General features: G+C 26.1%; 1 protein-coding gene across 1 annotated transcript in view; it reads right to left on the bottom strand.

Moving 5' to 3' along the window:
• LOC100202533 (ER lumen protein-retaining receptor 2) overlaps positions 1 to 3,077 on the bottom strand; it is a 17,809-nt gene extending 14,732 nt beyond the window's left edge. Inside the window, exon 1 of the mRNA XM_065803754.1 lies at positions 2,808 to 3,077. Within this exon, the coding sequence (XP_065659826.1) occupies positions 2,808 to 2,898 (91 nt within the window). The 5' untranslated portion in view covers positions 2,899 to 3,077. The remainder of the gene's footprint in view (positions 1 to 2,807) is intronic.
• Between the last annotated feature and the right edge of the window lie 18,874 nt (positions 3,078 to 21,951).

Genomic DNA, 21,951 nt, shown 5'->3' with positions numbered 1-21,951 from the left:
CAGCTGTTATGTTAATAAATTAACATGAGAGTAATTATGAATAAAACCATTTATTTAGAGAATTTTCTGCAATTACTTTTTGTTGTAATTATTTTTAAATTATGCATGCCTAATTAATAAAAATGAACAATAAATATAAAACTATTTTCAAGAAACAGAAAATAATTAACTATTCAAAACATTTACAATTTAAATAAAACTTTCTTCCTCACTTGTATTATCTTCTAAATCTGTTACTGTAGCTAGATATATGTTTAACTTTCAGGAATGATCCTCGCTATGCCACTGGGCATTACGGACGCTGCAGCAATTAAATTTATATTGAGCGTTTAAAATTTTTTAAATTTTTCCAATTTTTTATTTTATTTCAAATTTCAATCGCAAAACTCAAATAGATTTCTCTTTAAAAAATACTCCTAAAAACAACTTGTGTGTTTATAGAAAATATTTAAACTTGATATTGCTTTAAATAAAATGAAAATATAAAAAAGGGTATCACGTTTTTCATATTCTATTGGAGATTTCTTGTTAAAATAGCTTTTAGTTAAAAGCTTATTTTATGTGTTAACAACATATAAAATATAAATAGAAACATTTGTATGGCTAAATTTTGTGAGTCTTTGAGTATGTTAAGTAAATTATATATATATATATATATATATATATATATATATATATATATATATATATATATATATATATATATATATATATATATATAATATATATCCCTGATATATATATATATATATATATATATATAATATATATCCCTGATATATATATATATATATATATATATATATATATATATATATATATATATATATATATATATATAATATATATAATATACATCCCTGATATATATATATACATATATATATATATATATATATATATATATATATATATATATATATATATATATATATATATATATATATATATATATATCAGGGATGCAGAATCCCAAAAAGGACTCCGGATTTGAAAGTCACAAAAAGATTTCTTTATCCTAGTTTTTGGTATCCAGGAGCTCTAAAAATATAAATAAGTTTATGGACTACTAATAGAAAAAAAATTAAATTTGGTAAAATTTCCAAAATTTTTCCACACGCACACATATATATATATATATATATATATATATATATATATATATATATATATATATATATATATATATATATATATATATATATATATATATGGTGGAGTTCTTTTTTTATTCTTAAGCCTCAATGTCAATAATCCATATATTTTAGATGCTGTTAAAAGAGTTTATACTTGACTTATTTTTATTATTTTCTATTAAATAGTAGTATAAAAATGTAAAACATAAAATTAAAATGAAAAATTCCTAATATTGTTTATAATGTTTATACTCTCATTGTTATAGTAATGCTATATGAGAGTGAACCAGTGAAAGTTGAAATAAAATATTTAGGTACAGATATCTAAATGCATAATATATTGTTCTTGTTGTAGGATGAGACTACAAAAAATAATGCAAAACATAAGCTTTTATTTATAGAAAAAAAATAACTCTTAGAAAACTAGTTGAGCGCAGTACTACTAAGGACATGGTTAGGATCAAACTCTGAACTTCTTGCTTACAAACCAAAGGCTCTACCACTTAATCACTACTACATCACTACCACTGCATCACTACTACATAGTCTTTTAGAAAGTTCATTTGGTTACCAGTGTCAGTTCATGGTTTACTCTCTGGAAATTTGAATTTATGATTATACTTTTGTTAAATTAGGATGCTTTACAAAACATTGTGATGATTGGCTCCTGGGAACAAATAAACCCTAAAATTTTGGCCACAACTGTCATAAACCTGAGAGCAACAAGCTGGCAAAATATTTTATGTATATTTCTTTAACATATTTATATTCATTGATAAATTTTATATTACATACAATAATCTCTTAGCATTCAAAAAATATGATTATATAAAACTTCTCTCATTCTAACCTCAAAACTCAAAAAGTGTGGGATCTGGCTCTGTTGACCCTTATCCACTACTTAAACATCTGCCTAATAATAGCTAATTATATGATTATAATCTTGTAAAAATGGGTAAAGTAAAAAAATATGCACTGGCCACAATACCTATGTTGTACATCCTGGTAGTGTCAATCTATCATTGCACCATTAACATTAGTAGTAGTGGTCGAATGGTAGAACACACACTTCATAATAGAGAAGTATGGAGTTCACCTTTTAGTATCACATAGTTCCCATCACATTTCTGATAATATGGCTCTAAACATGTTTCTCCAAGCAGCATCTTTGCTTATCAATATTAACACATGTTTATTATTAATATTATTATTTACATAATTTGAAGGCAATTGTATAAAATTACTAATTCTTTTCATAAGTACTTGTTTTAATTTATATATTTAGAAGTACTATTAAATATTTGTTTATTTAAAATAAAAATAATAATAACATCTCTAATAATATTAGTAACAGTAATAATATTAGTAACAGTAATAATTTTAACAACAATAATAACAATAAAAACAATAATAATAATAACAACAACAATAATAATAATAATAATAATAACGAAAGAAATAATAACAAAAATAACAATAATAATAAAAATTATAACAATAATATAAATTATAATTATAGCGATAAGATGTAATAATAGGCGCGTAAGAATGGGGAAAAATCAAATTGGTTTTCAAAATACTTTTTTATTAATAGTAGTTTTAATAGGGTAACTATTAAAACTTTAATGTAGAGAAAAGAAATCTTTACAAAACAAAGAAAAAAAATGTTACCAGCACAAGAACGTGTTTTCCAGATTTTCCATAACAGAAGTAGAATAGCTAATAGATGAGAAAGGTCTCCGACCAAGCGAAAAACATTCATCGTTTTAATATAATAAAAAATTCACAAAACAAAATACATCGAGTTTTTGCTACTATAATATAGTAGTTTTATTAAGCTCTCGAACCTCAGTTATCGAGTATGCTAATACATACACCTATTCTTTTTACTACCAACTTGAGCGCAACACGAATCGATGCATCCACGTAGCCAAGTTAAATAATGAAAGGTAATGGTAACTAGTTTGCGTACTAACCGGCTTTTCTTATCTTGATCATTTTAACAAATGTTAATTTTTTCCATACTTTATATAAGGTTACTTTCTATATATATAAGTTTGTGTGCCACAAAATTTGAAATCAATTTTTGAAAGCTTTTTTCTCAACCAATTTTGCTTAAAATTTTGCACACATAATCATTTTCGATGACAATACAAGGAAATGGAAAAATTTGACCAAAAAAAGTTAATTAAGTTAACAAAAATTTAATTTGTATTTCCCCATAAGAACATTTAATTTGTATTTCCCCATAAGAATTGATGAAAAAAAAATTTAAAAACGTAACAGTAATTTTTCCTTCTACAAAAGATAACAAAAAAAGAATTTCTAGGCCCAATAGAATTCTGCTTGCATAAAGCATGGATTTGAAAAAAGAATTTTTTTTTGATTTACTAGTTTGCTTGAAAATTCGCTTTTAAACGTCTTCCAGATCATCCTAGTACGTCTAAGTATTTAGTATGAAATGATTATCTATTACATCAAAGCAGCTTAGAAGAAGCAAGAGTTTTAAATAGATAAACTAATTAAGATCAAAAATAGCACAAAGATATTTTTACATTATTATTAATAAAAAAAAAGTAAAGGTGTTTTATATAATTCTTGATTATATCTAATTAAAAAAAAAATTTAAACCAACTTTATAAATATTTATTCACAGCTGTATAAGTTAAGCAAATATAGCTTGGGGATGGACTAAAAAAAGTAAGTTACAATGCCGGACCGTGGTAAAACCGTATGCGATTCGCTTGATTAATTTTGTGGATCGTTTTACTCATTTCGAACCATTATTAATGGAGATGAATACACTTACTATTTACGAACTCTAACTAAAAAAAACGAACTCTACTAAAAAAAACACAAGGAAACACTCAAAAAACTTGGAATGTGATTAACCAGATAATTGGTAAAAAAAGATGTTCTAACAATAATTTGCCACAAAAACTCATAATTGATGGGGAAATGATCAGTAATAAAGAAACCATCGTTGAAAAGCTCAACGACTATTTCCTTGAAGTTGGCCCAAATTTAGCAAGTAAAATCCCAAAAAACACCACAAATTTTAAATCCTATATAAAACCAACCAATATATCTATGAAAGAAGTTAGTTTAAATATAACTGAGGTGCGTAATGCGTACAATAGTCTGAAAAATAATAAATCCGCTGGGATTGATCAAATTAGCGTGAACGTAGTTAAAGCAATCTTCGATATCATAGAACCATCTTTGTTTCATATTTTTAACCTTTCAATACAATCCGGTATTGTACCGGAGAAATTAAAAATTGCTAAAATATCACCTATTTTTAAAACTGGCGATAACACAATTATGTCAAATTATAGACCTATTTCTGTCTTACCATGCTTTTCAAAATTGTTAGAACGTATTATGTATAATAGGCTTAATAAATATTTAACCAAAAACAAAATACTGTATAATAAACAATTTGGATTCAAAAAAAATCATTCAACGGATCATGCAGTAATCGATTTAATAAATTATATATCCGATGGGTTCAATAATGATTGTTATACACTAGGAGTTTTTATTGATCTGTCAAAAGCATTTGACACAGTTGACCATGACATACTTATAGAAAAACTAGAACTCTATGGAGTATTAAACAATAACCTACTCTGGTTTAAAAATTACCTGTCAAACAGGAAACAATACATAGTGTATAAAGAAAATGAAACAGGAAACAAAGTTATAACTTGTGGTGTTCCCCAGGGATCCATCCTAGGACCACTATTATTTTTGTTGTACATTAACGATTTATATTTAGCTTCAAAGACTTTAAATCTTATTTTGTTTGCTGACGACTCTAATCTTTTTTACTCAAATAAAAATATAAAAGATCTTTTTAAAATATTTAATGAAGAACTAATAAAAGTTAATGATTGGATTATTTGTAATAAACTTTCATTAAATGTACTGAAAACTAAATTTTTATTATTTCATAAACCTAGTAAGAGTGATCACCTCCCTCTAAAATTACCCAATCTCTTTATGAATAATTCGGTTATTAAAAGAGAATCAAATGTAAACTTCCTGGGAATAATATTAGATGAAAATATATCATGGAAAGCTCATATTAAATCTATTGAAAATAAAATTTCCAAAAATATTTCTGTTCTATATAGAGTTAAACCATTTCTTAATATCAAGTCTTTAAAAATTATATATTTTTCATTTATACATAGTTATCTATCCTATTGCAATATTGCATGGGGAAGTAGCAACTATGGAAAGCTTAAAAAAATTTATAGTAAACAAAAAATTGCATGCAAAATTATTTTTGGCATTAAGAGAACTGCTCATGGAGAGCCTTTCTTAATGGAACTTAATGCACTCAATGTCTATAAACTTAACATATATCAAGTAATGCTGTTCATGTTTAAATCTAAACATGGTTTGTCGCCTAATATATTTCACTCTTACTTTACTAAAATTTCTCATAAGTACCCCACAAATTTTTCAAATGATAATTTTGTAGTTCCAAGATTCTATTTCAAACTCAGTTCATTCCAAATTCAATATCGTGGAGCATTTCTATGGAATGAATTTTTTCAAAAAATTAATAAAAATAACATTCTTCAAAACATATCTTTTGAACAATTCAAAATAGTATGTAAACGTTTCTTATTAGGAAAAAATTTCGATCTAAAATATTTATTTTAAAATTTGAAATATTTATTTTAAAATTTGATTATAAAATAATAAAAAAATTTGATTATAAAATAATAAAAAAATATATAAACTTAATAGGTTTTCAAATACTTTTTTTGTTTTTTTTTTTTTGTGAAAAAGTCATAACTTATTTTTTTTTTTTTTTTTTTTGGATCTTCTGACTTTTATTTTTCATTTAAATATGTTGTTATTGAAAACTTATTCTATTTTAATATATTATTATAAGTTTTATAATATCTTTGTAGAAATGTATGTATATATATATATATATATATATGTATATGTATATATATATATATATATATATATATATATGTATATATGTATATATATATATATATATATATGTGTGTGTGTGTATGTGTATATATATATATATATATATACTTTTATGTTTAAAGTTTTTAAATTGTAATATTAACTGACGGCTTCAATGTTAACGGGGCTCGGTGATAAGACAGTCTGTCTTCTTCTTGCTCCGGCCATTTATTATATATGTAAACGATTTTTCTCATTGTAAATAGTATTATACGGCAAAATAAAAAAAAAAAAAAAAAAAAAAAAAAAAAAAAAAAAAACTCAATGTTTATAACTTTTTTGCTTTTTAAACATGTGGAAAAACGACTTAACTTTACCCGTATTTAAAGATTTTTTTTCTCTTAACCCAATTAAGGTACTTCTATACAATTAAAAAGGTAAAAATCTTTAAATTAAGGTACTGCTATACAATTAAAAAGGTGAAAATCTTTAAATTTTTTTAACTATAATGGCTTTAAGATCAAAATTTATCACAGAATCTTAATTTGTCATCGAAATTAAAAAAAAAAAAAAAAAAGAAATTGAAATTATTTCAATTTATCTTAATGTTGGTATAGATTTTTACTCTTAGCAACGCCCTTAGCAACTATGTTATGGAATTATAACAATTCCACCCAATTTATTTTCAAGTATTATTTATGCACTTAGCAGAACTTAAAAAAAAATTTTTTTTCAGGATTTAAGTCAAGACTCTCGCTAAAATAATGCCTCCATGACCAAACGCAAAATTTGAATGAGTATTTAAATGGAATTATTTGAACACGCTGTCCCAAATCTACTTATTGTAGCAGAAAAATACATACAATCGGTTTGTGTTCCGCCATCATAAGTTTCAACGATGGTATTAATTTCATTTGAAATTTTCTTGATTGGTTTAATACTTAACGTGAAAGATTTGAAAAAAATGCATTAAAAAATGGCCATAATAGAGCTTTAAAACATTGTTAATAGTCATCTAATATTTTAATAACACAGAGAAAAGTGAATGGTTCTAAGAAAATAATTTATATTCAAAAAAACAACATTTAAGGATGCCAACCCTATATTTCTGGATCCCATTGAGTTAGTTCTGTTTTGTTTTATGTTAATAAATATTATCTGATTTTTAAAACCGTTTTCTCACAGAACGTGTTTTTTTTGTTTTAGTTATACCGTTTACATAGTATCTTTACTAATACTTCATGAAATTTTCCACAAATGTTCGCTACTAATATAGCTACAAAATGACCCTGATTCAAGAGTCTAGCTTATTCAGATTTTTACTTATAAAATTTTGAATAGGCGAGTAAAACGGTGAAAATAACCAATTCTTATCAAAATGACTATATCTTCACAAGTTTTGATAGTTTGAACGTGAAAGGGACACAGATTGTATTTTACATTGTTATAAAACAACTATGCAAACTTCAAAGTTTAACAGTCACCCTATGATAAATAATCGTGTAAACGGTTTAGCCCCTTTTTTTAGACCAAAACCATCTTTTTTATGAGGATTAAAAAAAATAAAAATAAAAATAAAAATTTTATATTATTTTGCCTTCGTTCGACCTATATTTGTAGTTTATGTTAGCTATTTTTGTAACTAATGTATTTTAAGAAAAAGATGCCTAATTGTATAAAAGTACCTTAATAAGGCAGTTACAAATAACAATTTTGTATATGAAATAATTTAAAGAACAAAGTTTTACAAACTTTGTATTATATTTTGTGCACTATATTTCTGGAATAAAATTATTATACTTAATTTTTATATATCCGATACTTTTACGATCTTTAAAAATAAACTTAAAAATTTAATTCTATTTATTGATTAAAAACTTTATTTTATTAGTTTTTTTTTATAAAACTTTTTTTTATAAAATTACGTATTAATCTTATTGTGTGTAACTTTTTTTATAATAATTACGCAATAATCTTTTTCATTGTGTGTAACTTTTTTTTATAATAATTACGTATTAATCTTATTTTTATTGTGTGTAACTTTTTTTTATAATAATTATGTATTAATCTTTTTTATTGTGTGTAACTTTTTTTTATAATAACTACGTATTAATCTTTTTTTATTGTGTCTAACTTTTTTTTATAATAATTACGTATTAATCTTATTTAATTGTGTGTAACTTTTTTTATAATGATTACGTATAATCTTATTTATTGTGTGTAACTTTTTTTTATAATAATCACGTATTAATCTTTTTTATTGCGTGTAACCTTTATTGCATTTTCTCTATCTTATTATATTGAGATATTTTATTTTATTTACTTTGTATATATATTTTATATTGCATCTATATGATATTTGCGTTTTTATAGGTTCTGACAATAAGTTGTAACTTTTTTATTATATATAACATTATAGATCTTTTTTAAGTTTATATTTTTAGCTCCATTACACAATTTTATTGTAGTTTTTTATTCTTTTGTCTTAATATAAAAAAGTTATAAACTTTTAAAAGGCTCTAATGATAAGATGAGTTTCTTTCAGGATCTAGGTTTCAGGTTTTTCAGGTTTGGTTGTCTTTTGTAAAATACAATAAATGTAAATAAGCATTTTGTATGTTTTATGTAAAGCATTTTGTATGTTGGTTGTTGTAAGCCTCGGTCGTTATTTCTAATGTATAAAAAATGCTTTATATTGAAATAACAAATCTTGTCTAAAAAAATTGGATAGTTTTTTGAATTATTTTAATACTGTGCCACATAGAATATTGGTTATTTTAAAATTCATTCTTTGCGTGTGGTAAATTTTTTTTTTTTTCAAAGCTCGTTTTTTTAAATTAATATTAGTTTTTTTTAAGTTTTTTTCTCTTTGCAATAATAAAAATAATATTTGCATGCATAAAAAAAAGCGTTTTTAACATTCAACTTACTTAACAAATAATTTACTGCGTTTCCATAGCTATATTATGAAAATTGAAACATATAGGAGATAAATATACGTCTGATGTAAATACTAAATTCTGATAGGTTTACCCTAGTATAGTATTTTGATTAGATTGTTTTGTGTGAAGACTTGGGTAAGTAGTATTTTTAAAAAAATTGGTTCTTCTCAGTGCCGGGGCTAGGCTACCGCACGCCCACAAAAGAAGGGGGCAGCAAATTTAAGGGGCTCTTTTGCAAATTTAGGTAGCTTTTTCTTTTTGGAATACCTAGTGTAAATATTTTAAAGATTTTGGGACCCTATTACAATGACCTTTTTTTTAAGGAGGTGGGGGGGGGGGGTTATAAGGGAGAGAATCTCCCACCAATTAGTCACTGCACTGGCTCCTTTATTACAGACTTACACTAAATATGTTAGTTTAAACATAAGGAAAAGATGTTCAAGTTATATACTTTTGCTAAAACCCAAACTTCTACTGTTTTAGCCACAGCCAATATTTATAGAACTCAGATAAGATCTAGAGCTTGAAAAATTAACGGTAATAAACATGAATCAGGAACTTTTTAACAGGTGTATCAAAGGCATCGTATTTTGATAAACTATAAAAAAATACATATTTCTTGTAGAAAAATTTTTAAAAGAAACTTGTTTTTTTTTAGAATAATTTTTTATACATACTCTATCACACTATTATTCTATACAAATGAAGTGCCATTCTTAGGGCGAGTGTGTTTTAAGTTGGTTTTAGGCATCGATGATAACACCCCCTTAGACTTATATTCGTAGATAAATTTTAAGTTTGATAGTATTATCTCTCAGCTTTCAAAAATTATGACCATATAAAATTTAAAATCCCCTCAATTGAGGGGGGTTTATACTTTATACTTATGCCGTGACAAACTTTTTAAGTTTGTTAAAAAAATTAAAACAAGTCACAAATAAAAAGTGAAATAATTTGAGAAAGAAATCAAGAAAAACACTGAAAAAGAAATTAATAACTTATCAGTAAAGCCTGTTAAAAGTATTTTATGTATATATAATATAAATATAATTTCAAATCGTGATCCTGTCACAAGTGTCATAAGTATTTGTTATCAAACAAAGACTAACTGAAAATGATCAAGGTTGAACAAAAAAGTATAGTTGGAATGGTTCATCTTTCCCTGTTTATAGTTCTTGCTCTTTTCCTACAAATGATTGATCAATGACAGTGACAATCATAACTAATACAAGTGATTAGCTAGGTACAAGTGATTAATTAAGACTAATTACATAAAGGAGAACTAATTTATGGCTTGCAATCATACAGTTTTTATCTTTCGTAAGTCATTTTAAATGGTTTATTTTAATATAGAATAACTTATTCTTTATTAAAATATACCATTTTACCATTTTACCAAACTCATTAAGACTCAATAATTCATAAAGCTCTTATTCAATGAGAATTTTATGAATTATTGAGTGTATATCTTGCTCAATGACTGTAAGATAGCATTAAGATTGATCGTAAACGTTTTGTGATTAAAATTAGGTTAATTTTAATCGCAAAACAAGCACTTCAATTAAAAAAAAACAATGACGTTTAAAAAAGGGTTTTTCTTTATTTAATTTTCAAAAAAGGGGTCCACTCTGGGACAGCCCCGCTAAATAATGGAGAGTTTCCTTTCATTTACCACGCATTTAAAAATCTCCCCTTTTTCAGTGGTTACCATATAGGAACCCTACAAATTTTTAAATATTGCTACCAAAATATTACCACTTTTTATTATAGATATAATATTATTTAGGAACTCATATTTTCACTTAATTCACTTAACAAATTTTTAAAACATAAAGTTTACAATTAAAACGAAGAAATAAGTTGCAATGACTAAAATGGTAATGATCAATGATATAAAGACTTCAGTATCATCTTAAAAACAAGATTTAAATTCTATTTCTGATCAAATTATGCTCAAAAAGATCTAAGGTGCGATTTTAAGGTGCATATTGGTTTTCTAAAACTTCTAAAATACTATCTTCGTTTTCAAATTTAATGTTACGAATTATTGAACAAATATAAAATAAACTTCAAATTAATAAGTAAAGCACAATTATAATCAGAAAGAGAAAGATACGTAAAAATGTTAGGATTTGATATTGATGATACCCATAGGTGTAGAACGCGCTAGAGCTTGTGAGCTCAAGCCCCATCTATTAGTCCTTGTCGCTGGGTTTAGCTTCGACCGGTAAAACTTATCAAGCATTTCAAAATTAATGAAAAACAAAAAATCGTGTTATACTTAAACTTAAATCAAAAGGAATAAAAAAGAAATTAAAATATTTTCGCAAATACTTTCAAAAGTTTAAGCTCGTTTAAAAGTTATTTTGAGGAATTTCATAAGCTTCTTCTTATGTGAGTTTGAGATCAGAAAAAAATAAAAAAAAGCAAACAAATAAATACATCTACAAAAAATAAAAAGTGATAACTTTTGAACATCTGCAGATTATTTATTTGTATTCAACTCTTTTCCGTTCTAAAAAAAACGGTTTTTAAAGAAATGTTGTAAATAGTTTGACAGCACATTGACTTCAAAGTAAAAAGTTTTACGGTGTAAAATGAAGAAGATTATTTAATACTTTGCAAGAAAAGAAAAACAAATTGAAACAGTGGCTTTTGAACTTAAAAACGGTAATAACCTCCATAAAAATACTCGTAGCAGTTTATAATTTGTTCAGTCTGATGGTGGAACCGATTCAAATCCTGTTGTTCAGGAGAAAGAGATTCGTGCGAAGCATTTATTTTGAACAGATTTTTTATTTGGAAGAAAGCGTTACGAGTTTTTGCCTCTCAAAAACTCGTAGCACTTTCTTCTCTGGCTATCTGGACTTCATAGAGTACCCCTTAGTATAATTGCCTCAGCATCATTCGGATTGACCGTTATCCAGCAACATAATCACCACCTAAAGAAGGAAACAATAGATGATAGTAGGGCTTTAACTAAAAGATTTACAACTCTTCTTTATTTGGTAATTTCTGCATTTCGTTTAAGAAATCATTATAATTAGGGATGGCGATCCTGGGGTCCCGGGATTTCGTACAAATTGTTCACCCGAAAATCCCGGGATTTGTCTCCAAAATTTCCCGAAATTTCGGGATCGTCAAAAATAAGTAAAAGTTAATAAAGTTTAAGCTTAAAGTTGTATATATTTAATATCAAATATATATATATATATATATATATATATATATATATATATATATATATATATATATATATATATATATATATATATATTTAATATCAAATATATATATATATATATATCAAATATATATATATATATATATATATATATTATATATATATATATATATATATATATTTAATATCAAATATATATATATATATATTTAATATCAAATATATATATATATATATATATATATATATATATATATATATATATATATATATATATATATATATATATATATATATATAATTAATATCAAATATATATATATATATATATATATATATATATATATATAATTAATATCAAATATATATATATATATATATATATATAATTAATATCAAATATATATATTTAATATCAAATATATATGTTTAATATCAAATATATATATTTAATATCAAATATATATTTAATATCAAATATATATATTTAAAATTACTATATAATAAAATTAAATTAAGGTATACCTTCTATTAAAAACTCTTGCTCTTTCGACCAACAAGCGTTTATATTTTATTTATTTTTTATCATACACTAGTTTTAATATTATACTATATATAATATAAGTATAATATTAAAACTGGTATATTATAAAAATAAATAAAATTTAAGCGCTTTCTGGTGGAAAGAGCTAGAGTTTATATAGTTGAAGGTATACATTAATTTAATTTTGAATTTTCTGCTTCCAAAAGTGTGCGCAATTTTAATTCTCAACGTGTGAGTGATTCAAATTCCATTTTTATTTCCAGTAATTTTAATTTCGAATGTGTGATTTACGAAAATGCGTGATTTACGAAAGTTTTTTTAACGTCAATTTAATTAATAAAGTTATCAAAAACAGAAGGTTTATTAAAGTACAAAATTTTCTCAAGGTCCTTATAGTTAATGAAGTCATGCATATTTATATTATTTTTTTATTGTTATTTTTATTTATAATGTTTTTATTGTTATTTTTATTTATAATGTTATTTATACCATTTTAAGATATTGTTTTATAATTTAAAATACTTAGGTTTCTTATTTTTTAAAATTATTAGATAAGTTTTTATACAAAATTAAATTAAAACATGATTTAACTTATCTTTAGAGGTTCATTAATGTATTAAATTTTTTAAATGTATTAAATATTTTAGTTATATTCTTATTTTTAAGTGTTTGATGAGTGCTTAAAAAGTATTCAAATGCGTTTTTTTCTATTCATTACCGGGATTTCCCGGGAACAAACTTCTCAATCACGAAATCCTGGAATTAAAAATTTCTGGGATTCTTGCCATCCCTAATTATAATAATTAGTTTACTGGATTACTATATTTTTCTTCTTTATATAATAGGGAACCCATTATGCCATTTGTGGTAAGAGTAAAAATGATTCAAAAGTTTGCGTGCTGCTTAAACAACACGCGATTCTCTGAATTTAATGAAATGGTCCTGAAAAGCAAAAGTACCTCTCACTTGAAATTGACAACGAAACCCTACAAGACTTTGCTTATGAAACGCTTTGTAATTTATGCGAAAGTTAGGGGTGAGCATTTCTACAATTTTTCTGATAGTTAAAAATAACCGATATTGTGGATATCCGATTTTGCGGATCCGTTTAATTGGAACGGAAACAAGATTTATCCAAATCCGAAATTAGTTATACAAATTGGAGATTCTTTTACATATTAACGTGCTTTTGGAATCCATAACCACATGTCATAAACACAGTTAGCAATTCAACTTACAGAACTGCAACAATGACATCAAAGTCAAACATGCAAAAACATGCAAAATGACAGCTTATTTTGCTTTTTACAGTAGTAAAAATCTCCAATTTACATCAATATAAACAAGGAAAGCCAAATGCTATATTTTTTATATGTTTCTTTTACATGGAACAAACTCTAAAATAATTCATTATTAAATCCCTTCTTAAAATGACTTTTCACAAGCAATTTTTACTGTATTCTGGATGATGCAGAAATATGCGCTTGAGTGTGCTTGAAGCTCACAAATAATATTTGCAAATTTTAGATCACAGGACAGGACAATGTCCTGGTCCTTCAAATTATTCAAATACTCGCAAAAAGTTAGTATAATTGTCTTGAAGCTCCTCCGAGACAGCAATAATGAGTTGTTGTTTGACACCAGTGTCCTTAAAAACCTTGCTTGTGCAGTTGAGTTTTGCAGGGGAATGCTAGGTTTATGATTTAATTCAATAAATTTCCTGGCTAAATTTCAGGAACCCTCCACCTTCTACGTCAAATCAACCTTTACAATGTGTTTTTTTGATTTAGATCTCATGGCTATAACTTCATTTTTAAGCTCATCCTTGCAATGTATGACAGTCCTCGCACATCTAGCGTGATCTTGAATTGATGAACTTGTAAAATGATGTACAAGCTGCTCGCTGAATTAATCAAATTTGAATGAGGTTGACTGAATATTATGAACTGCTAACCTTTTGATGCCATTGTTTGAACGCCCTGTGTTTGCTTGAACTTGAACAAAGTCTTTTACTCTTATTGATGAATTTTGTAGGGGAAAGTTGTCTAGCTAATGAAGAGCCTATAACGAATGCAAAATTTTAAAAGTTTAATCTGTTAATAAACTGAACTATAAAAAACTAAATTTAAACCTGGTGTTTCTGGAAGCATCCTTCTACCATTAAAAATGGAGAATGAGCTTTATTTAAAACATGAAGAGCACTAACTTTTTCAGATGCTAAATGATCCTTTGTTACAACAGCAACAAGATAATCTCTCAAATTGCCTTTTGTGTATTTGTGAGGCAATCCTGTACCAATAATTGAAAAACAATCTGACCATCTTTTTTCTAATGTTGAAGGTCTTATAGTTACTGAACTTGTGCGAGTTCAATTTTCATTTGACCATTGTTTCTCAGTTTTCCAAACTAACAGATCAGGCAGCCACAGTAAGAGTCTCGAGTTTCTGATCGAAGTTTTATAGTCTCAAATTTATGCAACGATGAGAGAGTGATGTCCTCTACACTTTCCTGCTTCTTGAGCAAGAACGACATTTTTTACAAATTCCAAGTGGAACTTTGTCATCATTAAAGTCAATTTTCTCTTTCAGTATGACCTGAGATCCTCATTTAGATTTGATCTCATTGACATTTACGGAAAGAAAACAAACTGTTTTCCTGCACTTTAGGTAGTTTTTATTTGGCATTTTTGGTAAAATTAAATGTACACAGTTTATCTCTCGTTGGTAAAGTAAATTTGACGTGCATTTTCCCAGAATTCAAAAGTAGAAGTTATTTCAAAAATTATTCATGTCAAAATTAAATACGTTTTATATCAATTTAAATAGTTTTTACAAAATAATCATAATTTAAGGCTGTAGAAAATCAAAATATACTGTCATTTCATATTTTTATGCAATCAATAAAATATCCCAGTAAACACAAGATGTGTTTACTACGTCTATAATACGTTAATGCGTATTATTACGTTTAAAACACGTTTTATGCTTACTGGGATAAAAATTAAAATAAAAATAATTTGCCAGGACGTTGTAACATGATTTGATACTTTTATTTAAGTAATCTCCATTGTGTGGAGTATCATTCCACCAAAGGGTTTTCCTGGGTCAGAAAGTTAAGGTTAGAACCTGTTTTATAACACTGTGATGACTATTTTTTTTTAATATCTACATCTTTACGGGCTCATTCATGCTATTTTGAGTAAAACATTTCTGTAAAGGCTTTTCTTTTAGCATATTTTTTTTCTTAGTTTTCTGTAAAAACTATTTTAAATTTCCTTTCTATATTTATCATTGTTGTGCTATTATTAGTGCAAATACAATAGGAAGTACTACACATAAATTACTGACCTTAAACTGCAGATAAATTTGTACATATTACTGACTTTAAAGCAGATCTTGATTTATTTAATGTAGGAGATAAAGAATATAGGAGAGAATGTCAATGAAATTAAACTAATAAATGAAAAAGTAGCGGAAAAAAGTAATTAAACTAAAGTAGAAAACTAGAATACACACCAATTTTCAAACAAAACATAGCAATTTTCAAAGAAAAAAACAGCGTACCAATTTTCAAACAAAAGGTCTTGCATTCATTTACTTGGTGTTTTCCTAAAATAATATCTTGGTGATCCTTTTTTTATACATTAAAAATGCAGTTCAACGTTCAACCTTAAAAATTATAGATGGTGGTTAATATCTCTTTTATCTGCGGAGACAAAAAAAAATCCAGATTTTTACAAGAAAAAGAACAAATTGTTACCAGAAGAAGAAGTCAGTTTGTACCCATATTTGTTTTTAAAATGTACAAATACTTTCTTTGTAAAGTGATTTGTGGAGAGTCCAGTCTCATCAACGTAGTTTATACTATATAGTACAATGTTAAGATTATTAATTGAATCTGATAAAATAGTCAAAAATTGATTAGTAAGTAATAAACTTTTTTAACTTTTAGCTATCGATAGTGTAAGCATTGTAGCTTTACGTCACTGTAATTTATCAAAATTACGATTTTTGAAAAAAGCTGTTGAATTTTTCTTAGTTATTTTCTCTTTAAAAGGAGTTTTTATCTTCAATAATATGTTAAAATTGGATACCAGATTACAAATATTAAACTAATCTATCAAAAGGCAACATCTTTGATAATATTGAGCGGAAGTTACTAGGATAGCTTCATTGTTATCACTAAAAACGCCTCTTTAACCACGCTTGTTTCAATCAATGTGTCACTTTCCATTGACACAGAACAATCTTGAGAAGCGAAATTATTATTTTTTCATACTTTCATCTTTTATACTTAAGGGTTCTATTTTTTATTTATTAATTTTCTAACATTTTAAAATTAATTTAAATTTTTTTCATTGATTTTTTTAAATTGAAAAACAAATTTTTTAGTTTTTAAATTTTCGAAAATAGTTATTTTTAATTTTTCTCTTGTTTTTTTTAGTAGTTTACTTGTTTAAGAATAGACATAGGTTTTTTGTTCTTCAAGCTTGCAGGTTTTTAATTTTTTCATATATTTTTTAACGTTAAATTTATTTTTCAACTTTTACAGGTATACGTACCGCAAAAACAACCGTACCACAAAAACCACAATGTTGGCTTAAGTGACCTAGCATGTAGAAAAAGATTCAGGATTCAAAAAACTTGATATAATATGATAGCTAATACGTCAGCCTATAAATTAAGGCAGCTTTAGTGGTTTTCTAATTTGTTAAATACTTTGGTATTTGCGCTAGAGTAAAAATTTCAATTATAAAAGTTTTTTTTGTTTTGTAGGAGCCTAGAAGCCGTATCAGAGAATAAGTTAGCAAAATATAGTTTTTCTATTATCTATGGATTATAACTAGACACCGAAAAAAGTTTTTTTTTCTCAAGTAGTTGTAAATCTTTATAACACACTCATAAAGAAAGGAAGTATTATTGTTGTTTTTGGGGTACATTTTATAGAATTCACTTTATAGACTATGTTTTGAAATAAAAAACAACAACAATAAATTGCCATTGTATTTGATTTTTTTTTGAAGAAAATAATATATATTTTTCTTAAAAACAATATTTGAACACAGCAGTAATAACACAGACATCTAAAATGGCAGCAGACTTTATTAAATTATTAAAACAATAGGTTACTACAACAATGTTAAGATAACATAGATAAATAAAATAGTACTTTAACTGATTACTTTAATTCAAAAAAAGATTATTGATTGTCGTTGCATTCGTTAAAATAGTCGTATATCAGTCTTTTAGATGTGGAGAAGTGCTGGTTTGCTGGTAAAAGCATAATCGGTTTAACACCATCAACTCTGCAACTCACTTTGCTGCAAATTGAACGGAGAACATCAAGACAATTAGGACATTGCTTTAGGCCAAAAGCTTGACATTTCCTTTGTTTGCAAAAACATTCAACTTTACTTTTAATAAATTTTCTTTAGTTTCTTCTTTCTTTCTTTTGGCTTCCTTCTAATGCTATATCTATGCTATTTTTTTCTAACTCTATTTGATTAAAAAAACTATCGTTAAACATTTTAGAGTTCATTAGTCATTAGAACATATCTAAATACTAAAAAACAACTTTAAAGTAAAAATTTAGATTTTGCTCTAAGTTTAAATACAAAGTAAGTTTTAATAAATTCTTGCAGATATTATGTTCTAAAAATGTTATTGATTTTTTATACGTAAAAAACACGATGCAAACTTTGTTTAAAACACTGCAATGACATCTTTAGAATCAAGAGGTTACATAGAATCAAATATAATCTTAGTAAAAAGCAAGAATGTATATAAAATATAATAAAAATATAATCATAGTAAAAAGCGAGAACATGTATAGCCTATAAAATGTTATTTTAAAAACAACAATGTTGTTTTTAGGTATGCCTATCTTGTGGTTTTTGTGGTGCATCGGGTATTTTCTCCAAGATTAAGTTAGCGGTAACTGGTTTTATTTAAAGCAGATCAAATAATATTAGGACACGCCAAATTTCAGCTTCATAGGTTCATTAGCTGCAGAGATACAATCGATAAATTGAATGCGGTTTTTGGGGTACACATACAAAAGCAACAAAAGTTCAGTTAACAATAACAACAAAACTATTTCTTAAAAATTAATCAAACTAGCTGGGAAGAACTTTAAGCAACTCTAAACACATTCAAAACAGTTTTTCTCAAAAGCTAATAATAAAAAAGTTATTGAGATGTGCTTTTTTTGGTGTTTTTGCGGTACGTATACCTGTAATTGACCCGCTCAAAAACACGTCAGATAGCGTCAAAACAGTTTTAGCGGGATAAATTGTTGCAACTTTTTAAAGTTGCAACAATTTTAAAGTTTTAAAAAACCTAAGCTTTTAAAATTTTGCTTATATCTTGACATCGACAACAGTGGGTGTCATCTGCAACCCACTATTAAAAAAAAAAAAAAAAAAGCAAGTGAAAATTTTTTCTTATCGATGTAGGGTTTAACCATAATGAACAATAAAAATTTTACAACAAAGGAATTAAAGTTTTTAAATTTGTCTTGTTTTCATTTCTTAAATAGGAAAAATCAGTTTTTATTATGTTATTTTGTTTTTGTGTTTTTTCCGTTTAAAAAATTTAAATTTTTTAAAGAAATAAAAAGTTAGATAAATGTGCTGTGACAAAAATATTTTTACTATGGTGTCCAATTTAAATTAAAATTTGGATAATTGAGGCAATTCATCACTAATTTTACTAAATTTCAAAGTTTAAAAAAAAATATCAACATACTTTCGACTCAGCACACTGTTCGTATAATAAACAATGTTTTCGAAAAGTTTGACTTAATTTGAAAAATTTGGCAATTAGTCTTCCTTTTTTGAAAGTGTGTTGTTAATTAGTTTGTACCCACCTTAATGATAAGCTTAACATTTTTTAAAATTAGAACTTCAGTGTATTTCTGGTTGCTTTCAGTGTGAATGTAATTTGTGTTGTCGTGTTGAAGTTTTTTTTCATTATTCTTTATCAATCTTTTTTATTTTTTGCTTTTTTTTTATGTTTGATAATAAAAATAAATAAAAAAAGCAGTTGTAAAATGTATGTCAACAATACAAAAATTATTTTCTTGGTTTCAAATTCCCAAAATAAATTTTGAAACCTTAACAAAAAACCTTTAAATGTTGAAAAAATCAAAACTATTGCTTATATATGAGTATATAATATCTTCAAACTGTTCTAAATGAATCAATTAAAGATGATTTAGATGTGCTAAGATCCGATGATTAAAAGCAAAAATCAATTTGATTGCGGGAAGCAATAAACGAAAAAAGTTACTTTGAGAATGGCACACCATGTCTGCACCCATCTAAATTAACAATTAAGGTTTTTGAGGCTTTAGGTACAACCTTTCTAGGAAATAAACCAGTTATAACGCTAAAAGCAATGAAGCAATATAACGGTAAAGCAACGTAAAAGTTTAATAATGCATTTACTGAATATGATAATGCAAAAGATATAAGAGTTTTAAAATATAGTATTCATCAAGATCTTTTGAAAGAAGAAAAAAATACTGATGTCATGACCAGAGAAGCTGCGGATCTAAAAAGAACGCTAAACATAGCACAAAATGAAGCAAATTAAAAATTTTGAAAACGCTAAAAAGAAATATCTATATTTGAAAGCAGCTAATGATGTTAGAAACCCTGAAATCGCAACTTAAAAAAGAATTACTAAATAAAGAAAAAATCAATTTTTTTTAAACAAAGTAAGATTATGAAGAGCTGGTTAACATATCAGAGTCCGCATTAGCTAGAAATCTCGATACGTTTTATAGAGTGAGCAAAACTTTGACGCTAAACCAGATAAAGGAGGCAGCAAATCAGACAAAGGCAACCCTGGTGGTTATGGTGGAGATGGCGAATACGATAAGGATAGTCGAGATGGAGGTGGAGATGGCGAATACGGTAAGGATAGTTGAGATGGAGGCGGAGATGATAAAAACGTAAAAGGAAAATAAGTATGCTTGAACATTTTGCAAACGCACTACGGTGGATTGAATACTTCCACAGGAAGTTTTCAATAGTGGCTATGTAAAAAGGGAGCTCAGTTTGGTGGGTAGCTAATAAAACATGAGGCTTAGTTATTGCTGCTTTTGTACTACTATTTTTATTCATAGAACGCTGTGAACAAAGGAGAAAAATTGTTTTATATAGGAGACCAACTAAATATAAAAAATGGTTGCTATTGATACTCCTACACGTAGTGGATGGGACCTTTTTGAACATTTTACACTTTAATAAATTTTAAAGTATCAACAGGTTTTAAAGTATCAACAGGTTTTAAAGTATCAACAGGTTTTAAAGTATCAACAGGTTTTAAAGTATCAACAGGTGTTAAAGTATCAACAGGTTTTACTTTTACTATACCGAACGTATAATTTTTCGGCGTTTAGACGTTAATTTACCATCTACAACAAACTTTGATCCATCAAAAAATTATATTAATAACAGCCAATTTAAGGTGGTAAAAAAAGAACTTTATCGATTTTGAAATGGAACTATATCATGGATATATCGTTTTGATTAAAAACTTTTTGTCCAAGATGTATAAACAGGAGCAATTCAAATAACAAGTTTAACTGCAGGACAAATAGCATAAACTTTGGATGGATTCACCTCTACAGGATTTGCAGCTTTATGAGATAGTATATAAACTTACACTATTTGCACTTTGTTAGCTCAACTCAGCAGCAAGATTTTTTATTATGGGAATAAGCTCAGCAGCTACAGAAGCGTTTTTTATCGGTCTTGAAAATTATATTAAACGTCCGAAAAATGCTAGCGGTGATATTAACCGGTATCAAAATTATTCTTTTTAACGCAAATTCAACGCTAAATTTTGGTCTAGCTCCAAATTGATAAATTTTTTCTACCGGATTTATTATTAAAGTCAGATCCTAAAGTAAAATATATTAATAAGCTTTTGCAGGCTCAAGCATCAGCTTTTGGTCTTGCGAGCTTAAACAGTGTTAATTGGTTTATTTATTGGCTCAAGAGGCGCTTGGGCCTGATATGGCGCTGGAGGCTCATTATTTTTTGCATGAAAATGAAACAATTGCTCCTATTCCAATAGCAGCGTAAGTAAGATTAATATCGAATAAATTAACAGATGATGAATTTTTAGTTTTTTTTTCAGGCAATTTTTCTTTTGTCTTTGTTTCGTCTTTTTCCATTTTATAGATTTTTTA

The sequence above is a fragment of the Hydra vulgaris genome, chromosome 08, assembly GCF_038396675.1.
Source record: "Hydra vulgaris chromosome 08, alternate assembly HydraT2T_AEP".
NCBI classification, from domain to species: domain Eukaryota; kingdom Metazoa; phylum Cnidaria; class Hydrozoa; order Anthoathecata; family Hydridae; genus Hydra; species Hydra vulgaris.
The sequence above is the reverse complement of the archived record's forward strand: the minus strand, read 5'-3'. Positions and strand labels throughout refer to the sequence as shown.